The sequence below is a fragment of the Artibeus jamaicensis genome, unplaced genomic scaffold (assembly GCF_021234435.1).
Source record: "Artibeus jamaicensis isolate MK-2021 breed Jamaican fruit bat unplaced genomic scaffold, CSHL_Jam_final scaffold_916, whole genome shotgun sequence".
In the NCBI taxonomy this organism is placed as follows: domain Eukaryota; kingdom Metazoa; phylum Chordata; class Mammalia; order Chiroptera; family Phyllostomidae; genus Artibeus; species Artibeus jamaicensis.
In genome coordinates, this window is record NW_026522059.1 from 572,746 (window position 1) to 593,044 (window position 20,299).

A 20,299-nucleotide genomic window follows, 5' to 3' on the forward strand; every position below is an offset into this window, starting at 1 on the left:
CTCGGTCCATTCTCCCTCTGGAGGACACCACCTCTGAGGGCCGGAGACTGCGGAACTGGTCGGGCGGTGCCCGGGGTGTGGGCAGGAAGGCGTGTTGGGGAGGCTCGGCTGGCCGCAGGGCTCCGGGCGGGGGGCTGAAGCACAGGCGGCCGGTGGAGGAGGCTGTGGAAGGCGGGGCGGAGTGGCCCCCAGGTCGGTGCCCCCTGTCTCCTTTCCCAGCCCTTAGCTTGAGGGCCGAGGCACAGAGCCCACATTGTGCCCCCACACCACCCCACCCCCGCCGGGACAGAGCTCCATTCACCTCCCGCACGCCAGCACTCTTGGGGATGGGTAGCTGAGGAGTGTGCACGAGTGGGTGTGCGTGCGCTCTGGCAGCTCCGGAGGTGCGGGTGTGTATGCGCTCAGAGTGGGCTGCTGGAGCGGCGGCCCGGGCTCCCAGCCTTGCCGCAGCGAGCTGGTGCGGCCCACGGCACTGCGGCTCCAGCTATTTATAGGCGTACACTGCAGAGACCACGGTGGGACTGCGCGGGGCTGGGGCTGGGCCTCGGGAGTCCTAGAGGGTGAGATAGGTTGGAGGTACAGCGCCATTGTCCAGGGGACGGGGTTAGGGTCCTGGAGGGGAGGGGCGCCAGTCAGGGATGATCAGAGGATTAGAGGAGCCAGGTCCAGGTTTGGGGTGCTGGGGGTGGAGGCCAGTGTCTGAGTGATGGGGCGGAGGAGTGAGCCCATGGGTGACAGCACAGAGGGCCCAGTGTTTGGGTGACTAAGAGAAGGGAGGGGCAACAATGGGGTAGTCAATGTCCCAGTGATAGACTGGGGTGAGTGGGGTCAGTGCCGGGGGGGGGTCACTGTGTGGTGTCTGGGGATGATCTGGAGAGGGTGAGGCCAGCTTGGGTGGTGGGAGAGGGTCTTCCACGTCTGGGTGCAGAGGGGTGCGGTCAGTATGTGCAGGTGGAACTTAGGAGGCAGGTGGGCATCAGTGTCCAGCTGATAGGGTGGGTGGGTGGGGCCAGTGTCTAGGTTAAGAAGGTGACGGGTCAGTGTGCATCTCCCTAGAGGTGTGACCCCCTCCTGCCCCCTCTCCAGGAAGCCATGTCGGGTGAGGACCATGAGGTGCGGGTGGTGGCCGAGGATGGCTCCAACGGAAGCAGCAGCTCACCCAGCCCTGGGGACACACTGCCCTGGAACCTGGGGAAGACGCAGCGGAGCCGGAGGAGTGGAAGTGGCTCTGGGGGCAATGGCGGAGTCTTGGACCCTGCTGAGCGTGCAGTCATCCGAATTGCAGGTAATGCAGAAGGGCATTGTCTTTCAGCTTGCAAGCAGGAGCTGGCTGACCCAGCTGCTGCTGCGTGCTCCGCGCAGGTGTAGGACAGGGAGAAGAGGTGAGACACTGCGGGTCAGAGAGGGCCTCGCGGGTCCTGGGTGATGGCAGGCCACACAGCGCCACCTGCTGGGCCCGCTCTGCCTGCTGCATGAGGCCTGCGGTAGCGCTTGCTGTGGTGGCACCGTCGCCGGCCTCCGGTAGGGCGCAGTGCCCAAATGCCATGGTGGTACTGTCTTGGGCCCCTGGGGCAGAGCTGCCCCCCAGGCCCCCTGGTCTGGGCTGCCATCGTGGGCTCGGTGGAAGCACCTAGGAGCAGGTCAAGAGGGTCCACCTGGTTGGTGAGAGCCCAGGCCCCTGCACCAGAGCCTCGCTCTCCAGGGAAAAGCCAGGGAGAGGCCTCCAGCAGTGCAGGGCTGGCAGGTGGACAGCGGCCTGGACCTTTGGGAAGTGGGGGACCTAGGACTGGACCCCACCCCAGGATGTGCTGGGCAAGGGAGGATCCTGTTGAGGGCGTTTGCGCCCAGGCTGAGTGCTGACCCTACCACCACTAACGCTGGATGATGGTGAGGCGCCCGGAGGGTGGACTGGCCCTTGCAGAGGCCTGGCAGGGGGTGGGGGGTGGGGGAGAGTCGCCTGAGGCACGAGGGAAGAGGCCAGCTGGCCGGCTGCCGAGTGAGGACGTGCTGTGGGCGGTGAGGGGCTTGGTGGGGGAAACAGAGGAGCGGGACCGCCGGAGAGGGTGAGGCTGGCCACCCCCCACCCCTGAGGCCGGACCCTCTTTCTCCCGAGTCACCTGTGGGTTTTAGAAGTGGCCCTTTTCCCCACATGGAAGCGACCCGGAACGTCCTTCGGAGCCCTGGCCTTCCTCGTTGTCACCCGGCCCCGCAGCGGGCTCTGAGCTGGGCTGCGCAGGCCCAGGGCAGGGCCTTTGTGCTAGTCTGCGGACTTTCCCAGTGCCGACCCCCAGAAGAGGGGCTCCTGGCACGTGAGGTCAGAGAGGCATAAGCCAGGGGCGTTCTAGGCGGGAGAACGTTTGCCAGTGCCGAGAGAACGGTCTTTCCAGTTTGCCGGGGGCAAAAGAATGGCTTTTGTTTTGTTTTGTTATATAATCTTTATTATATTTTTCCATTACCATTTAGTCCCCTTAAAAAATGGCTTTTATTTGTACCAGGCATTTTATTTCTTCTGAAATAGTGCATGAATTTTTTCCTTTCTGTTTTAAGAGTCCTTTTTGTGTAGATAATACTAACTCCAGCTCCCAGGCTGCAAGCGAAGCGTTCTAGGAAGGAGGGAGGAGGGAGGGGCGCACCCGGGGGCGGCCAGGTGAAGTCGCTGGATCCGACGAGGTCTACGGAGAGGTCGGGGCTGGGGCTGACGAGGGAGGGGGCTGCTGCGGAGCTGGAAGCCAGAAGAGAGGAATTCCGGCTGTCGGCGGTCCCGCGACCCAGTCAGGGGAGGGACGTGGCGTGTGTTCGCTGCCGCGCGCGATGGAACACAGACGCGGGACCGCGTGGCCGCTCCCGCTGAGCCCGCTCGGACGCGCCGGGACGTGTGGCCGCGGCTCCCTGAGGCCGGCGGGCCCTGGGCCCGCCCCGCCCCTCCCGTGGGGCATCCTGGGTGCGGGGCGGGGCCGGCTCCTTTAAGTGGCGCTGGCGGCCGCAGGGACAGAGTGGCTGCCCGGAGCTGGAGGCTCCCTCCCCGCCGCAGCGCCCCGCCGCGTCCCGCGCCCGCCGGCATGGCCGCCCTGCTGCCGCCCGGCCCACCACCCGACGAGCAGGACTTCATCCAGGCCTACGAGGAGGTGCGGGAGAGGTACAAAGGTACGGCGCCACCGGCCCTGGCACGTCCTCCAGCCTGACAGCCTGGTCTGTGACACCTTGTCCGCAGTGGCTGTCCCCATCGCGGCCCAGACGCAGCCCAGTCCCCACCCGCCTCGCTTGTCCGCGCGGCCTCGGCGCCTAGGGAAGAGGCTAGCGGGCGCCCGCGGCCACAGCCCCCGCGGGTATGTCCTTAATAGGACATCGCGCAGTGCGGGTAGGTGGGGTGGGCCTCCCAGCGGCAGGGGCTCCTCCCGGCCAGTGTCCAGTGGCCCGAGTCTACGCTCAGCAGACACGTGGGTCAAGGCTAAGCTGTTCCCTGCCCCTCAGCTGGGTGCCTCCCACATGGGGCAGGGGCGGCTGCCACCACTTGGCAGCTTGGCAGTGGGTGGCATAGTTGCCGCGTCTCCTCACCTCCCAAAGTGGCCAGCGCCTAGGCTGCCGCCCTTCCTTGGCAGGGACCCCCATTACATTCCTTCTCTGTCCCCTGGGTGGCAGCTGTGGGATGGGGAAGTCTGAGCAGCCCCCTCTTCCTCTCTAGAGGAGGCCACTCTGTGGCTTTAGGCAGACCCCCTTCTCCTGCCCGAGGCCCTGGGGGCCTCTCTGCACCAGCCCAGACCCTCACTGCTCTGAGTGGGCCTGCACACGGCCCTGGCTTCCCACCCGCAGGGGCTTACGGGCCTGGGGGTGAGCTGGTGGAGAGGGTCGAAGTGGCCCCGGGCAGAGCTGACCGGAGCTGCTCCAGCTCCACACGACTGGTTTTACTGGCTCTGCCCCCAAGGGCAGCTCAGGGAGAGCCGTCCTGCCGGGGCCTTGCCTGGGGCCCGTGGAGCCCTCTCCACCCACTGACCTCAGGGGGCAGCTGTGCTGGGCCCAGGGCTCATCTCTGCCGCCCCCCTTCCCCCGTCCTTCACAAACAGCTTTCACTGGGTCCTGAGCGGTATGTGTGTGCTGTGAGCTTCTCCTTGACAGCATGGTGGCCAAACCTTTACCTCCGTGACCAGTTCACCTGAGCCAGGTAGAGCCGCCCTGGTGACAGTGGGCTCTGGGTCAGACCACTGCACCCACAGGGAGGAAGGGCGCCCCTGGGCAGGCACAGGGCAGGGAAGCAGCTGCCCATCTGGGCCACAGCTGTTCTGACAAACCGTAGGACCGAACTCTTTGGGGGCTGGCCACTCCGTTTAAGGTAGGGACACCAGACAGCCGCACAGCGCTCTGCCCCAGAACCCTTGTTCTGGTCTGGCCATGGAGCTGTGTGCGGACAGAGCCTGCCCTGGGCTGACCCCCACTTCCCTGGTCGCCAGGGTTGTGTTGGACACATTGGGGCGCCTTGGCCCATGTCCACTTCCTGGGCTTGGGGGGTGACTCTTGCCTGTTCCTTCTGCCTGTGGGTGCCGGGCACCTGCCCGCAGTGGGCTGGCCAGAGTCACGGTGCAGGCCCCTGTGGGCCCTGGTCCGAGCAGGAGAGCAGGTTGTGGGGGCCCCCTGCACCATCAGGAGGAGGGAGAACTTCTGGGACGTACCGGGCACCCCTGAGTCTCCTCAGCTTCTGACTTGAGCCGCGGGAGTGGGCGAGGGGCTGCGCTGTGGCCAAGCCCCAGGAGTGGCCCAGAGAGGACAGAGGTGGCTGGGCTGTGGGCCGCACGGCGACTGTTGTGAGCCCCTTGCACCTATTGGAAGCCTGAGAGCCTGGCCCCTCCTGTCCCTGGGGGGGGGAGGGGAGGGGAGGCATGGCCCCTGATGTTGGCCAGCTAGTGGCTGCTCAGGGTCGGGGGTGCGGAGGAGCCCCTTTCCTGGGCTGGCTCTGCCCTCAGGATCCCCTGCCCAGCCCTGTGCACCCCTGTGCACCCCCTCGTGGTCCTTCACTGGGCCCATGAGGGCTCTGGATTCTGTCTCCTGGCCTCCGACCCTCATGGGCAGTCACCCTTCCCCCGGCCGCACCGTCCTCTTCTCTTACCAGATTCAACTTCTGGGCTTCCCCTCCCAAGTCCAGCCTCTTGGTCTCTCACCTCTGTGACCTCCCCCCACCCCAAACCCCACAATACTTTAGGCCCCACCCTGGACACATCATCATCCCTGGCTTTCCCCCGAAAATCCCCAGTTGTCTCCGGGTGGTCACTGATCCTTCCAGAACATTCTTGGTTTCCTCCTGGCCACAGCCCCTCCCCATCCTCCTTGCCTTTTCTGCAGGGCAGATTCCTGTGGGGCTGAGGCCACTGGGGTGTGTGGCCAGCCAGCTCAGCCGCAAGGGGTGTCCTGACTCCTAGGTTGCCAGAGCCTGGCAGGGCCGGGTCAAGTGTGCTAGAGTGGGGGAGGGTTTGGGGGAGCAGGCGAATGTGGGCAGGGTGTCCGGTGAAGAAGGAGCCTCCCAGCCCCTCGAGTGGTGCTCTGTGCACAGGGCCAGAGGCCTGTCTGTGGGATCAGGGCTTGAGGCACAGCGTAGGCCGTGGAGCACAGGGCCCGCAAGGGAGGCCTGGGAGTGCGAGAGAGTTCAAGGTTGTCCCCTCAGGGCTGGGAGCAGTGTGACAACAGAGTCAGTGAGGATCAGATTGGAGGGCAGGGCTGTAGAGGGCGAGGTTGGAGGGGGGCCAGGAGGAGTGTCAGTGTGCTGTGGGGCGGCGTGACTGCTTTCAAACTCAGCTGCAGGGGCCGCCCCAACCTCCCCGTGGGGCGCCAGGCCATGGTGCGCGGTACCCTCCTCGCAGGTCCTACCCTCTGCCGTCCCGGACTCTGAGCTCCGTTATCTGTGTCCCTGGCGCCGGCCCCAGGCCCTCAGCCAGCGTTTGCAGGGTGCTCGCATGGGTGAGTGGGTGATGGCACGGATCGCCGTCTCTGGTGGCCGGAGCTCAGCTGGCAGGAGCAGAGGCTGGCGGGTAACGGGGACGCTTTGGAGAGGGTTTGTGGTCTCTGTTCACCCTCGAAGGTAAAATGTGCTCAGAACACAGAGAACAAGCACCAGGGAAGTATCTAAAGAAAAACAGCCTAAGTCACAACTCTGGCCCCCACTCTCATTGGCTGGGGTGATGTGTGTGTGTGAGCAAGAGAGAGAGGGGAGAATTCAGTGGTTTTTCGAACATTGATAGACTTGTGACACCGTTACCACAGTTCCCTCGGCACACGCTGATCCACTCCAGCCCCTGTGGGTTTGCCTAGACTGGACCTTGAAGATACTGTGCAGCTTGCTTTACTGTGCTTTGCTGGTGGTGCGTTGTTTACATACAAACTGAAGGTTGTAGCTACCCAGTGTCCTGCCACTCCGATGGTGCCATCTTTCCAGCAGGTCAGGAGACGGTGAGCGTGTTTCAGCAGTAAATTAAGGTGCGCACTTGGCTCTGTGGAGGTGATGCTATCGTACATTCAATAGACCACCCGGCTGCTCTGCGCCGGGAGCACTGTGCCGGCTTCTGTGTGGGCACAGGTCTTCCTCTCTCTTGGGCAGGTGCTGCGGAGTGGAATTGCTGAGTCCTGCGGTCATTCTATGTTTAACTCTTGGAGAGTTGCCAGGTGGCTCTCCAAGCCCCACCCGCTTTCCCACAGCCGCCACCCCTACTTCCCGCCGTTATCGGCCTTGTTGACCGCGCACGTCCAGTCTAGTGGGTGTGAAGTGGGCTCTCGTGCTGCTTTTCTGTTGTGCTTCCTGATGCCCGGTCCGTGGAGCGTGTCCTCCTGCGCGTGTTGGCCTTCGTGTGTCCTCTTTGGAGAAATCTTCACCCAGGTCCTCTGGCCGCCCCCAGCCCACTGAGCCACTCCTCTCAGGCCTTCCGTCCATTTCAGAATTTGGTTTTGATCTTTCCACGATCAAGTCGTGAGTGTTCTTTGTGTGTTCTTGATACGAGTTCCTTCTCAGATAGGCGACTTGCAGAATTTTTCTCGGATTCTGTGGGTCGTCTTTCCACTTTCTTGATAGTGTCCTTTGAAGCACAGACGTTTGTCATTATGATGGGCCCAGTTTTTCTATTTTTTCTTGGCTGCTTGTGCTTTTGGTGTTATTGCCTGTTCCAAAAGCCGTGAAGATTTATGTGCATGTTTTTTTTTTCTTTCAAGATTTCCATAGTTTTGCCCTGGCTGATGTTGCTCAGTGGATTGAACATGGGCTACAAACCAAAGGGTCACTGGTTCAATTCCCAGTCAGGGCACATGCCTGGGATGCAGGCCAGGTCCCCAGTGGGGTGTGTGAGAAACAACCACACATCGATGTTTCCCTCCCTTTCTCCCTCCCTTCCCCTCTCTCTAAAAATAAAATCTTTTTTAAAAAGATTTCCATAGTTTTAACTCCTGTCTTTAGGTCTTCGATCCATTTTGAATGAATAATGGCCTATGGCAGGAGGTAGGTCCAGAGTCTGTCTTTTGCATGACAAAACCTGAGGGGAGCTGGGTGCCCTGAGAAGGGACTCGGGGGCCAGGGAGGGGTGGTGTCAGTGGGGGCCAGACCCCCATGGCCTGGCACCGAGGCCGGTGCCCAGAGGCAGGCCCACAGCAGGCAGGGAGGTGCAGGCCTGGTGCCTGGAGGGTGGAGGTGGAGTCAGGAAGTGTCCCCAGGTGAGGGGAGGAAGTGCCCACTTGGAGGGCTCGGGATGCTAGTCCACTGGGCCACTCCCTTCACCCTTCCCGTCCCGGGGGAGCTTGGGTCGTGGTTTAGCTGCAGAAGGGTCATCCCCAGCTGGTTGGTCAGCTCTTGGCAGGAAACTTTACTGTTGCCCTGAGGCAAAGGGGTCTGGGACGAGGATATAGGTTAGGGGCACTGGCTGCCGACTCTGGTTCCCGGGTGGGGGCGGATCCAGGGACAATGCTACAGGAGAGGAAGGCCCTGGAGGGACGTGTGGTGTGGCTGGTCGGGAGCCCTGGAGGCCTGGGGAGCGCTGGTAGGGCAGCTGGGCTGGAGCAGCACCCGTGCCTGGGACAGTGGGGCAGGGGCACGGCTGGGTGTTGGGAGTTCGGGGCCACAGGGTGCAGGCGGTGGTGGGGGGGTCAGCTGGTGGTGTCTCCATCGGGTGTCTCTGAGCATGTGGCTTTTTATGATCTTTATTCCGTTCTTTTTGTTTTTCAAATGAATATGTATGTCGCAGTTTTTAAAAATATATTTTATGTATTTATTTTTTAGACAGAGCAGGTGGGAGGGAGAGAGGGAAACATCAGTGTGTGGTTGCCTCTCACGTGCCCCCTACTGGGGACCCAGCCTGCAACTCAGGCCTGTGCCCTGACTGGGAATTGAACCTGGGACCCTTTGCTTTGCAGGCTGGTGCTCAGTTTACTGAGCCACACCAGTCAGGGCTGTTGCACGTTTGAAACGCATCTTTTTTTCTCTTTTCTTGATAAACGAGTGGCTACATGGGCAGCTCATAAAACAAGTACAACAAGCGCGAGATACAATGAGCTTCACTGTTACTGTTACGTTGGAGCCCATGGTTGTTTGCAGAGCACAACTGGCCCGGAAAAGCACCCCCTGCACTATGTTCCTGGGGTCGCTGTAACAAATGGCCCCAGTCTTGGTGGCCTGAAACGACAGAAGTTTATTCTCACAGTTCTGGAGGCCAGAGTCCAAAGGCCCGCTGTCAGCAGGGCCGTGCCCCTCAGAGGCTCCAGGGCAGATGCCTTTTGGAGCACGGCTGCATCTGTCTGATCCCCCCTGCCCCCCTGTGTCTTCTAAGGAGATGTGCTACTGAAATTAGCATCTCCTCTGAGTCATCCAGAATCTCAAGATTCTTAGCTTAATTACAAAAACCGTTTCCCAGTTAAGGGCACATTCAGCAGTTTAGAGGTGGATGTATATTGGGGGTGGGGCACCATCAGTCCACCGCAGTCCGCCCTCCGGTCCCTACAATTCTACACTCATCCCACCTGCTGTGCCTGAGGATGGGCCCCTGCAGGCTCTTTTCCTTTCTCCTGAAGAGGACACCTGCGCTGCCCTGGCTGGTGGGGCTCAGTGGATTGAGCTCCTGGCCTGAGGAAGAAAGGACACTGGTTTGATCCCCAGTCAGGGCTCATGGGCCAGGTCCCCAGCAGGGCATATGTGAGAGGCAACCACACACCGATGTTTCTCTCCTTCTCTTTTTCCCTCCCTTCCCTTCTCTCTAAATGTAAATAAGTAAAATATTTTTTTAAAAACCCTAAAAGGATGCCCTGGCTGGTGTAGCTCAGTGGATTGAGCGCAGGCCTGCGAACCAAGGGATCACGGTTCGATTCCCAGTCAGGCCACATGCCTGGGTTGCAGGCCAGGTCCCAGCAGGGGACACACGAGAGGCAACCACACATGGATATTTCTCTCCCTCTCTTCTTCCCTTTCCTTCTAAAGATAAATGAAAAAAATCTTAAAAAATAAACCTTAAAAGGAAGTAGCACCGGTGTGAAGCCAAGCAGCTGCCTGCAGGCAGATGGCAGCCTTCCTCCCCTTCGTCTCGTCTCTGGGCTCCGCTGTCCCGGCCGCGGGGTCTCTGCGGACGCAGCACCCTCATCCACCCCGTGGGTCTCCCAGGTGTGTCTCGGGCCCCGGCTGCTAGAGAGGAGGGTGCTCACAGGCCCTTCCTGGACGACCCCTGTCTAGTCCTAGGTGTGGGACGCACCTGTTCAGCTGCAGGCCGCCCAGCCACACCCTTGGCCCTCAGCGCAGAACGTGCTTTCTTGGCAGCGAGTCTGCGCCGCGGCAGCGTCTCCCGCAGTCCCAACGGAGCAGGATGCCCCTGTCGCCGTGGCAGCCCCTTCTGGCTCCCCAGTCCCTTCCACAGTGTGCGCCCGGACCCCTGCCCTTCGCCGTGGGCTGCCAGGGACGCCCGTCACGCCAGGTTCGTCCTGTGCGAGCTCCGCTTTCCACCCGGTTCAGCCCCGTTTAACCAAGGCCGCCTCTCCTGCACCGCCCGCGGTTTGCCCCTCGTCTCCTTCTGAGCAGCGACTTGACAACTTCCATCCGGATTCTACCCACAGTCTGTTGAGGCAGGTGAGGCTCTTTATGTCCCTCAGAATTCTCCAGCCTCTGTTCAGTGCCCAAGTTCAAAGCCCGTTCCGCACTTTTAGGTATTTGTCCCCACTCCCAGAAACAGTAGCGCCCACTCCAAGAAACAAAATCTTTTCTCTTTAAAGATTTTATTTATTTATTTTTAGAGAGTGGGGAAGGGAGGGAGAAAGAGAGGGAGATAAACATTGATGTGCCACAGAAATATCAATGGGTTGCCTCTCGTACGCCCCCCACTGAGGATCTGGTCTGCAACCCAGGCACGTGCCCTGACCAGGTATCGAACCGGCGACCTTTGGGTTTGCGGGTGATGCCCAGTCCACTGAGCCACGCCAGTCAGGGCGTGACGAGATGTTTCAGACACCTGTAACTTCTTTTTTCTCACTATTACGACATGCACATCTTTCTGTGACATTTGTTTACAGTGTAATATCCCTTCGCATGGTGATCCCGACATATTTAAACCCATCCTGTGATGTAGAACGTTAAGGTTATTTCTATTTTGTTTCAGTTCTTGGTGTCAGAAACTGCTGCAGCAAACAGCTTTGTAGCTGGCCGGGTGCGTGTGTCTGTAACTGTTGTTATAAATAGAATTTCTGGGTCAAGTGGCACACACAATGTAAGCTTTATCTCCCCACCAGGATACCATTTTTCACCTCTTGGACTGGCAGAAGTCCCCACGCTGGGGTTTCTGGGTGGCGCTGGCAAAGCTGTTGGAGACAGGCCACTGAGAGCGTCTGTCAGATGCGAGCCCCCCTGCGCCGGTGGCAGGAGTCCCTGGGTGGTGAGCGCAGAGGCGGGCACAGCCCGTGTGCGGGGTGTGTGAGATGCCGCACTGTGGGTTAGAAGTGGGGAAGCCGAGAACCGTGTCTGGGTCTCTGCCGTTCCACAGAGACACGCTGGAGGGTGTGGGGACCCAGCGACAGTGCGCCCCGACGGCGTGTGGGCAGGGCGCCTGTGCAGGGTGGGGGGCCTCGCAGGCCCTCAGTGTGGGCGGGAGGCGAATGCCCCCTGCTCAACCACTGTGTCTAACAGACGTCTCTCAGGTGCTTGCTGGGTGTTGCAGCCGCGTCCCCCTGGGGCTCAGACCCTGTGCCCGCCCACTCCCTGCCTTTGAGCTTCACGTGGACAGCAGCCTTGCCACCCCGACACCAAAAGCAGAGAGCTGGCAGGTGCAGCCGTAATGGACGGAAACCGGAGGGGTGGTGCAGGGCCGGCCGGCCGGCCCCTGGATTGGAGCTGCCGTTTGAGTCAGTGTGTCCGCTACCTTGGGGAGCCCTGGCTCTGAGGGGCGGGCCCTGCAGGACGTGGGTGTCTTCCTTTGTGCTGGCTTTCTGCACCTGAGTGCGGGCTGGTTCTCATTCATCGTGTTCCGAGTACTTTGTATCTCGCGTGGCTAATGACGGTTCCCCGTGTTATTGCCCCGGGGAGTCTCCTGGGCCTGTCAGAAGTGGGCTGTTTCGTTGGTCGTGCACGGAGGTCAGTGCGGTTTGTCTAGGTGCTGAGAGGGGTGACGTCATGTCCCCGTGCCCTGGTGGCAGCCGCACAGGCGCCGCGTCCCTCTGTCCCGTCCCCCTGCCCCACACACCTGGAGCTCTACACAGGAGCAGCGGAGGCCTGGCCGTCTGCAGCAGAGTGGGCTCGGCGGGTCCCGGACCGCCACCCGGAGGGCCCTGCAGCCCTGGGGCACAGGAGCACCAGCGGCTTGCTCCCACAGCACCGGCGGACCTTGCTGGGCCGCAGTGCCCACGTGGCCCCGGCGGGGGGGCCCGGGAGGGGGCGCGGTGGGTTTCGGGGGGACATCTGCTCTCGGGTTAATAGTGCACCACCCTTCCTGGTTTCCAGGCCGAAGTGCTGATGTGTCTCTGTCAGCAGCTCTGACGTCCCCCGTGCAGGCGGAGGACAGCTGTGTCGGTAGCCTTCCCAGGAAGCATGTCACCCCGAACCGAAAAAATGTACTCCTTCCTTTCCCTGTGCAGACACCTGCCAGCCCAGGCCTGCGGGATGCGGGTGAGACAGCCGTCCCCACGGCCCAGACCCGTGCCTCTGGGTGGGAGACGCTGTCCCGGCTGTGAGAGAACCGCAGACAGGCTGGACCGACAGGTGGCCCCTCGAGGACCGGGGACAGGCCCACCCGTGGCAGGGGGCTAGGCGGGGGTGGCAGGGCTGCAGCAGGGCCTGGTCTGCACGTGGGAGCCCTCTGGCTGCTTTGTGCAGGGCGCCTGGCTGTGGCAGGGGTGGGAACGTGGTGGCCAGGCCCACAGCAGTGGTGGAGACGGGGAGGAAGAGGTTTGACGGGCATGTAGGAGCAGAAGGGTGGTACCTCCCAATGGAGGGACACGGGGATGGGACCCAGGCCCTCCCAAGGCCTCAGGCACTATTTCAGAACTGGGCTGAATGGCAGGGGCTGGACGGGACCCTCTGTGCCCCTCTGGTTGTCCCCAAGACCCCCCAGGAGCCCCTCCACAGCAGTGTGGTGGGCCTGGGCTGGCTTGGTGGCCACAGGCTTTCAGGAGCCACCCAGGGTGGTCCACAGGGCCGTCACCCAGCACAGGGGCCTCCCTGTGGAGGAAGGGTCTCCTGCACCCCAGCCCGGCAGCCTCCCCCGAGTTGAGGCCGGCACTGAGCTCTGGCTGTGGGGTGAGGCCTGGCGGTGCAGGGGGCTGCATGTCAGAGTGGGAAGGTGTCTGCCCGCAAAACCTGCCCCTGTCATATGTCCCCCTCACAGGGTCACTTGGATCACCTGTCCACCATTCATAGTGAACCTCGGCAGGGCAAGCTGCCACAGGGGCGCAGGGACAGGTTTAAAGTGGGGGGAGCAACCAGCTGAGGGAGCAGCAGGGCCACCCGAATGGCAGGTGGGGTGTGTGGAGGCCAGGCAGCACCAAGCCTGTCAGGGTCTCTTGGGACTCACGGGGGTGGGAGCATGCTTTGTCCCCTAGAAGCTGGGAAGGAGGAGGGCCTTGGCAGAGGTGTTGGGGCTTGGCTCCCACTCCAGGGACCCCGAGGGTGTGAACTGCCTTCTAGGTTTGCAGAAAGCTTCCAGGGGTTTGAGGTGTGAGTTCAGGAGGCGAGTCCCTGGCCCCAGGGATCTGACAAGGCTTTAGCTGGGCACCCAGGGAGTGGGGGCAGGGGCCCGTGCAGCTGGACCGCCTGTCTTCTGGGGCCCCGAGGTGACGTGCAGGCCAGTGAAAGCCAGAGCCGCCTTCTCACCCAGCAGAGCTGCCATTTCTCCCCGCATCTGCAGCCGCCGGCCCCTTGTCCACGGCAGTGGGGCCTCCCTGGCCTTGTGAACCCGCACCCACAGCTCTGTCTCCAGCTGTCCCCACATGCTCCAGTGCTGGCTGCACCGCGTTTCTCTCGCCCTCCCTCTTCCTCTGCCGGCTAGCTGCAGCCTGCCTTTCCGTCCCCACTCGGCTGCCGCCTCCTCCGGGAAGCCTGCCCGCAGAGGGAACCGAGGAGCGGGCTCCATACACCCCGTGGAGCCTCCCCAGGCCCCAGCAGGTGGCTGCTGCTTGGGGCAGATTGGTCAGGGGTGTCCTCCCTGGACCTTCCGACTGCCACCCACCCTCTAAGAGTCCTGGTTGCAGGTGATGGTGGCAGTGGCCACTCACTGACCAATCAGTGGGCAGCTGGACTGGAGCGGGCCATTTAAGGGCCTGGGACAGGCCTTCTCCAAATGGTCGTCCCTGTGGTTTTGAAAAGTTAGGAAAAACCTGATTCACTTGTGTTCCTCACCACCCACCCCTGTCCTTCCCTCACCTTCATCAGCTTGAAACTGTGATCTCATAAAATTCAATTCTATGCAGTTTTTAAAATAGAACAAGCACAGATTTTTTTGCTGAGCTTTCAATACTTTTCAGACTTGTTTATTGAAGTATAAGTTCCATTTGAAGTTTAATAACTATTAATAACTTATTTGAAGTACTATTCAGGGAGAGGCTGAATTTAGGTTTATCCAGAAGTCACTAATGTAAAAGTAATGGGAATTTAGGTGTAAGGAGTCACAGAATCCTGTTTTAATTTCTCACTCTGCTGTTTCCCCCAGTTTGGTGACTGCTCTTTCTGGAGACCTGCCTATGCCCTGGCCTGGGAGAGTTGGGGGAGGGGCAGGGCTGGGGGAGCAAGGTGACTGCCAGGCTTTGAGCCAGCACAGGGCTGCACCTGCCTCTTTGCCCACCAATCTGCACCCATGGGTGCTGCTGGCTTCCACCTGTGCCGCCAACATGTCTTCCACCACAGCCCCGCCTGCAGAAAGGGTGGGTGCTTGAAGGGGGGTGGGCAGGCCGGGCCCGGAGAGTCTGGGAAGGGCCTTGGGGTGGGGTCAGAGGAAGGGTTGGGAGGCCGGCCACATCGTGTGGGGACTGTCACCCACAGCCCAGCTGGGAGGGCCAGAGTGGGACGGGAGCGGCTGGTGAGGAAGGGGCGAATGCCCCAGGGGGGCTGAGGTGGCACGGACCCCACCTGGACTTTGCAGAGGCTCCTCAGCAGGCAGGCAGTGACCAATATCCCGCTCCCGTGGCTCAGGAGGCTGACCCTGCCATCCTCTGGGGGGGGGGCAGACCTGGCAGGGGGGGTTGTGCTGGAGCTAGGGCCAGAGATGGGCATGCAGACAGGGACAGGTGGATAGGCTGGAAGGCAGAGCTGCCAGGGTCTGTGGGGCCTTCGACCTCAGGGGGCTGGCCTGAGCCCCTGGGAGGTGACTGTGCTGCAACCACAGAGGATCCCAAGACAGGCCGGTGGGGTTGCTGAGTGGGAGAGGCAGAGGCTGGGGCGCCGGCTGGAGCTGGGATGGACCTGTCATCTCGGAGCATGGAGGGCATCAGGAGTCATAGGACGGGGTGAGGCAGCCCAGAAGAGCCTGTGGGTAGAAGAGGGTGCCAGGGGAGGGGACAGGGCAGAGAGCAGGGGCAGAACTGGTAGGGCATGGGGGGGGGCTGGGGCACGAGCCATGGTAGTGACAGCAGTAGCCCAGGGTCCCAGGGCATGACCACCGGCAGGCTGTCGGTGGGGTCTGCCTTCCCTCCTCACCCTGGGTGCCTAGACTGATGGGTGTCTTCTGTAGGGAGAGCGTGGTGGTGGCTTCATGCATGAATGTCACGTGTAGGAGCGCCCGGGAGGCCCTCTGAGGGTGGCCAGCGGAGGACATTCGGGGGACTGCGGGGTTGGGTAGGTGGGCCATCTGAGTGCATCCGTATCTGGCCTTTTGGCCTGGTCATCCAGCTGAAGTTGTTGGGGTCAGGAGCCGGGGAGGTCGGGGCTGAAAGGGGTGGGCGGTGCTAGGCCAAGAGCATGCGCGGGGGCATTGATCAGCCGAAGCCCCGCCCTGGGCCGGTAAGCCCCGCCCTGGGCCTTCAGGCTCCTCCCCCAGGCTGCGGCTCTGGCCGGGGCAGTGCGGTGCGGGGCTGGACTCTGCGTGGCGGGGACGCTCTCAGGGCAGCCGAAGACATGGACCCCTCGAGAGCCATTCAGCACGAGATCAGCTCCCTCAAAGGTACAGGCCCAAGGCTGAGCTGGGTGCGCGGCCATGCTGTGACCTCTGGCTGGGCGCAGCCCCCCAGGATAGCGGTCAGGGGCTGCTTCCCCGGCGCAGTTTTGAGGATGGCAAGCTGGAGCAGGAAGGACTCAGGCCCGTGCGCTGTTAGCGCACCACCAGGTGTGGGGTCTGCCTGGGACCCGCGGGGCGATTCCAGCTGCTGCAGCAGCCCTGCAGGGCCTCAGGGGGCGGGGCGGCTGCAGGCGGGGCGGGGCGGAGATGGGAGCCGGCTAGTGCGCGGGTCGGCTCTCCAGTACTCTGCAGACCCCACGCCCTGCCTGCCGCCCTGCATCCTAGGGATTGGGCGGGGCTGTGGGGATCCCCGTGGGGAGGCGCCAGGCCGGCTGGCCCCGGGCGAGTCCACACTGCGGCTCTTTGTTCTGGGGCGGGGTGGCGAGGGGCTGTCCGATGGCCCCGACTGGTTGCCTTGGAAACCTGGAGGGGTAGGGTGGGGGCGCCCGGCTCTGGCTGTGCTGAATCAGCAACTGCGGCTGCGGTCAGCTGGGTGGAGGCGGGGCAGAGAGGGGCGTCCTAAGCTGCGGTGGGAGGGAATTGGGGGGGGCGTGCCCCTACCCTGTCCCTGGTGGGCAGGGAGGGAGTGCAGGGAGTGGGGACCCGGGTGCTTTCCCCTCATCCCCCAGGGCACACGGCTGGTGGGAGGGACCGGGATTCCCCACCGCGCCCCGCCCCCTTTCTTGGAGCCCCAAGTTACTGCCTTTTCCCGCCGGGGGTGGCGCCTGTGTGACTGAACTGGGTGGGTTGGCCCAAGACCCGAGCCGGCCCGTGTAAGAGGAGACCTAATTAAGTCCAAGTTGGGGGATCCTTGGATGTGGCCTGGAATAGTTTTGGGAGGGGGTGTGGGTTGTTTGGTGGGGTGCTTAGGAGTTGGGGGCGTTAGCTCGGGGAATCCTACCAGGAAGATAGTGGGGATGTGTGGAGCGGCCATGGAGGGAGACGGGAGGTCCACGTGGGAGGACATGGGACAGGCCGGGGGAGTGGGCCTTCTCTGGATACAGGGCCCGGCGGCCTGAGCGCGGGCCGGGAGCGCAGCTGGTGCAGGCTTAGGAAACCACAGCCCTGGTCCCCCGCGTTGCCGCGGGGCTGAGGGGGCGTGCGGATGCTCACTCCCGCCCGGAGCCGGCGCCCCACCCTCCCGGTCCTGGTCTGCCTGGGGCTGGCGGCCTCTGGGCCTGGCTGGCCGCGGGGTGGGCGGGGGAGAGTGGCGCAGGGAGCTGGCAAGCAGGGCTGTGGGAACGCTTGGCTGTCCCTTCCGAGTTTCCACCGCCACCTCTGCCTCGGCTCCGCGCCAGCGTGGGCTTGGGCGCTGTGTTTGCGGCAAGCTCTGCGGTGCCATAGCAACTAGCTGTACAAACCCGCCCCACGTGCTGCCTTTCAGCCGCAGGCGCCTTCCACTTTGGGATCCCCTGCCCCACCCAGTTTATAATGGGCCCCCGGGCTTCAGGGCCTGCTGAGAATGGGTGTGCCCACTTGTGGGGCAGATCCGGGTATTAGTTAGTGTGGGCAGAAGCACGTGGCAGTCAGGTATTGGGTGGTCTCAGGGGCACTGGGTATTCCCCGCGGCCCCGCGCGCGCCGCCGCCGCCGCCCCCCCCCCCCCCCCCCGTGCCTGGGGTGACTGATGGGTGTGGCCGGCCAGGTTCCAGGGCTCTCAGGGGGGCCTGCTGCCCCTCTGCCCTACTGTTGCCCCCTTCACTTGGGCCCTGTTCGTCCCTGCTAGTGCTAGTGCGACGTGCCTCTGACCAGCATCGGTCCGGTGGGCCTACAGGCGGGCCCGCAGGGTGGGGTGTCTGCGTGGTGGCAGGCCCCGGGGCTGGGGCGGCAGACATTTGGTGACTTTGATTTCCTGTGCCAGCTGAGAGTTCCTGGCCTGCGACAGCTGGCCCGTGTGTGGCGTGGGTGGAGGCCCCACCCCAGGCCCCACCCCAGGCCCCCACCCCGCCCTGCTCGAGTAGCAGACTCCATTTCCCTGGGCCCCCTTGGATCGGGCCTGGGAAGTTTCGGATGTGGTTGCTATTGTCTCAGACCTGGCATTGGAAGGTGGCTGGATTGACAAGAGCCGGCGGTGCCCATGGCCCTCCTGTCCATGTGCTGGAGCAGCTGTCCCTGCGGTTCCCCGCAGGCCTTGGTCCCCATGACCCCAGCCCCCCACTCAGGCCTTGAGCACCCCAGTCCTGGTCCTCCTCCCTTAGACCTCCAGATTCCCCAGGGCTCAGAGGGCCCAGCACCCTCCTCAGATCCTGGTGAGCCCAGAAAGCCCTGAGACCACACCCCTGTGTGGGGTCCCCAGCCTGAGGTCCCCTCCTGCCCTCTGCCCCCTGCTTCCCTCTTCCCAATATGCCACCTTTGAAATTCTTGGTCCACAGCTGCTCCTGTCCCCCTCCCCCCAGACTGAGGAACCTTGAAGGAAGTGTTTAGAAACTGATGTAATTTCTGAAGTTGGAGCTGAGTGGCCTGGGAGGGGAGGGGAGGGGGCAGCTGAGGGGGTTGCTGCCACTGTGAGCTGCCCCTGACTCTTCTAGGGGCCGGTGGCTGTGGGTGGGAGGGGCCGCCCATGCTGCTGAGTCAGAGGGGGCCGGCCTGGGCCTCCTGGAGGGAGGGCAGGCAGGCCGGCGGGAGGCTCGCGCAGGCGGTGGGCAGGCCCAAGTGCCGGCAGGCAGGAATCGCAGGAGCCAGGCAGCCAGGCGCCAGAGCCTTCAGTCCAGAGCCCAGGCCCTGGAGCGCAGCACCCGGACTGCCTGCCTGTCACAGGCCCCTGTGGCTCCCTGTGCGGAGGCGCCTCGTCGGCCTCCTCCCTGTGCTCTGCCTGCGCCCTCTCCTCATCAGCTAGGCAGCCATGGTGGCAGGCATGCTCATGCCCCTGGACCAGCTGCGGGCCATTTATGAGGTGCTCTTCCGGGAGGGTGTGATGGTGGCCAAGAAGGACCGGCGGCCCCGCAGCCTGCACCCCCACGTGCCCGGCGTCAGCAACCTGCAGGTCATGCGTGCCATGGCCTCCCTGCGGGCACGAGGCCTAGTGCGGGAGACCTTCGCCTGGCGCCACTTTTACTGGTACCTCACCAACGAGGGCGTGGCCCACCTGCGCCAGTACCTGCACCTGCCGCCGGAGATCGTGCCTGCGTCTTTGCAGCGCGTGCGCCGTCCCGTCGCCATGGTGATGCCGGCACGCCGCTCCCCTCACGTGCAGTCTGTGCAGGGTCCCTTGAGCTGCCCGCCCAAGCGGGGACAGCTGACGGCTGGGGACCCTGCCCGTGAGGAGCGGCGGGTCTATCGCCGGAAGGAGCCTGAGGAAGGAGCCCCTGAGCCCCCTGAGCCCCCTGTGGTGCCTGCTACTATCGCGGGGACGCTGGCGAGGCCTGTCCCGGAGCCCGCCCCAACCACAGGTCAGCTGCATCCTGGTCCAGCCATGGGGATTGGGAGGGAGTGGTGGGGCCTAGGCCTGGTGGGCTGGGGGTCTCGGGGGTGGGGGGCTTTGCTCACACCAGCTGGTGGCGCTGTCTCTGCCCCAGGGTGCTGGGTGCTCTGGTTTTGGACCATGTGGCTCCTCCTCCTCGCTTGAGGATCTGGGGTGGGTAGGCCAAGCCAGAGCACATGGGCCCCTGCCAGCCCATCCCCAGGCACACCCTGGGGCTAGGGGTGGGGCTTGTGACCCTAGACTGGCAGGACCAGCTGGTAGCACAGCCCTGCCCCTGTCCCCAGTGCTGCCCTCACCCAGTGGCCCGTCTGCCCGGAGGCCCTCTCTGCCCCGGGTGGGGGCATGCTCAGAGGAGGTGCTGGGATGGATGGGGTGCAGCTGCTCCCCAGCAGTGTGGCTGGGCAACCTGCCTGACCTCTCCGAACCTTGCATCTGTCCAGTGGGGAGGGGGGTACCCCAGGAAGGAGGAGACCCCGGCTCCCATGGTTTCATGGCTCAGATGTGCTATTTTGTGACTGGGTGCTTGGCCAGCTTGGGGTTGGTGATGGCCTACAGGGCAGCCCTGGGTGGAGAGATGAGTGGACCCCAGCAGACCAGAGTCCAGGGGTGGTGGGTGCCGGACCCAGTCCCGGTCAGGCAGGTCAGGTTTGGGAGGAGCTGGGTCTGAAGATGGGACGGGTCCCATTGTCCCAGGGGCTGCCAGTGACCCTTCACTGTTCCCCTTCTCTGTAGCATCCTTCTGTCCTAAGCACCTGTGCTAGCAGGACCCAGGTAGGTAGGTGACATGTGTCCTATGCACTCCCAGAGTTTGGTGGCCCAGGCCCCCCAGCATAAGGCCAGCTTGAACCGCACTTCCCTCTGTGTCTTGACACCTGGGGAGGAACTTGAACTCTGAGGGGCTAGGAAGGGGGCATGGAGTGCGGCTGGCTGGGTAGGCAGCAGTTTACCTGGTGAATGGGGCCCAGGTGCTGAGCAGGAGCCCCAGTCCTGGTCTGGTCTGGTCAGGTGGGGCCCACTGGGGCCATGCCTTGGGAGCCCCTCTGGGTGGATGGGTGGGGTCGTGGGGTAGAGGGGCCGCCTTTGGCTCTCCCGTGGCCTCTCCAGTTCCTGTCAATGGGGTGACAGTGTTTCTGCAGGGAGGAAGGTGCGCACTCGCTGACTGGTCAGCACCGACTGGCATCTGGTTGCCAGGTCCCAGCCCAGGGGCCCTTGGCCTCGGCTTCCCCACCCCCACACCCTTGCCC

General features: G+C 63.1%; 1 protein-coding gene across 10 annotated transcripts in view; it reads left to right on the forward strand.

Moving 5' to 3' along the window:
- Window positions 1-1,088: 1,088 nt before the first annotated feature.
- LOC119064680 (plectin) overlaps window positions 1,089-20,299 on the forward strand; it is a 51,072-nt gene continuing 31,861 nt past the window's right edge. For 3 of the 10 annotated variants that reach the window (XM_053660960.1, XM_053660961.1, XM_053660971.1), the window contains exon 1: window positions 1,089-1,285. In XM_053660960.1, the coding sequence (XP_053516935.1) occupies window positions 1,093-1,285 (193 nt within the window). In that variant the 5' untranslated portion in view covers window positions 1,089-1,092. Of the gene's footprint in view, window positions 1,286-2,967; window positions 3,145-15,508; window positions 15,582-18,298; window positions 19,024-20,299 lie in introns of those variants that run through there. The other 7 variants (XM_053660965.1, XM_037166474.2, XM_053660966.1 and 4 more) reach the window with 4 other exon arrangements.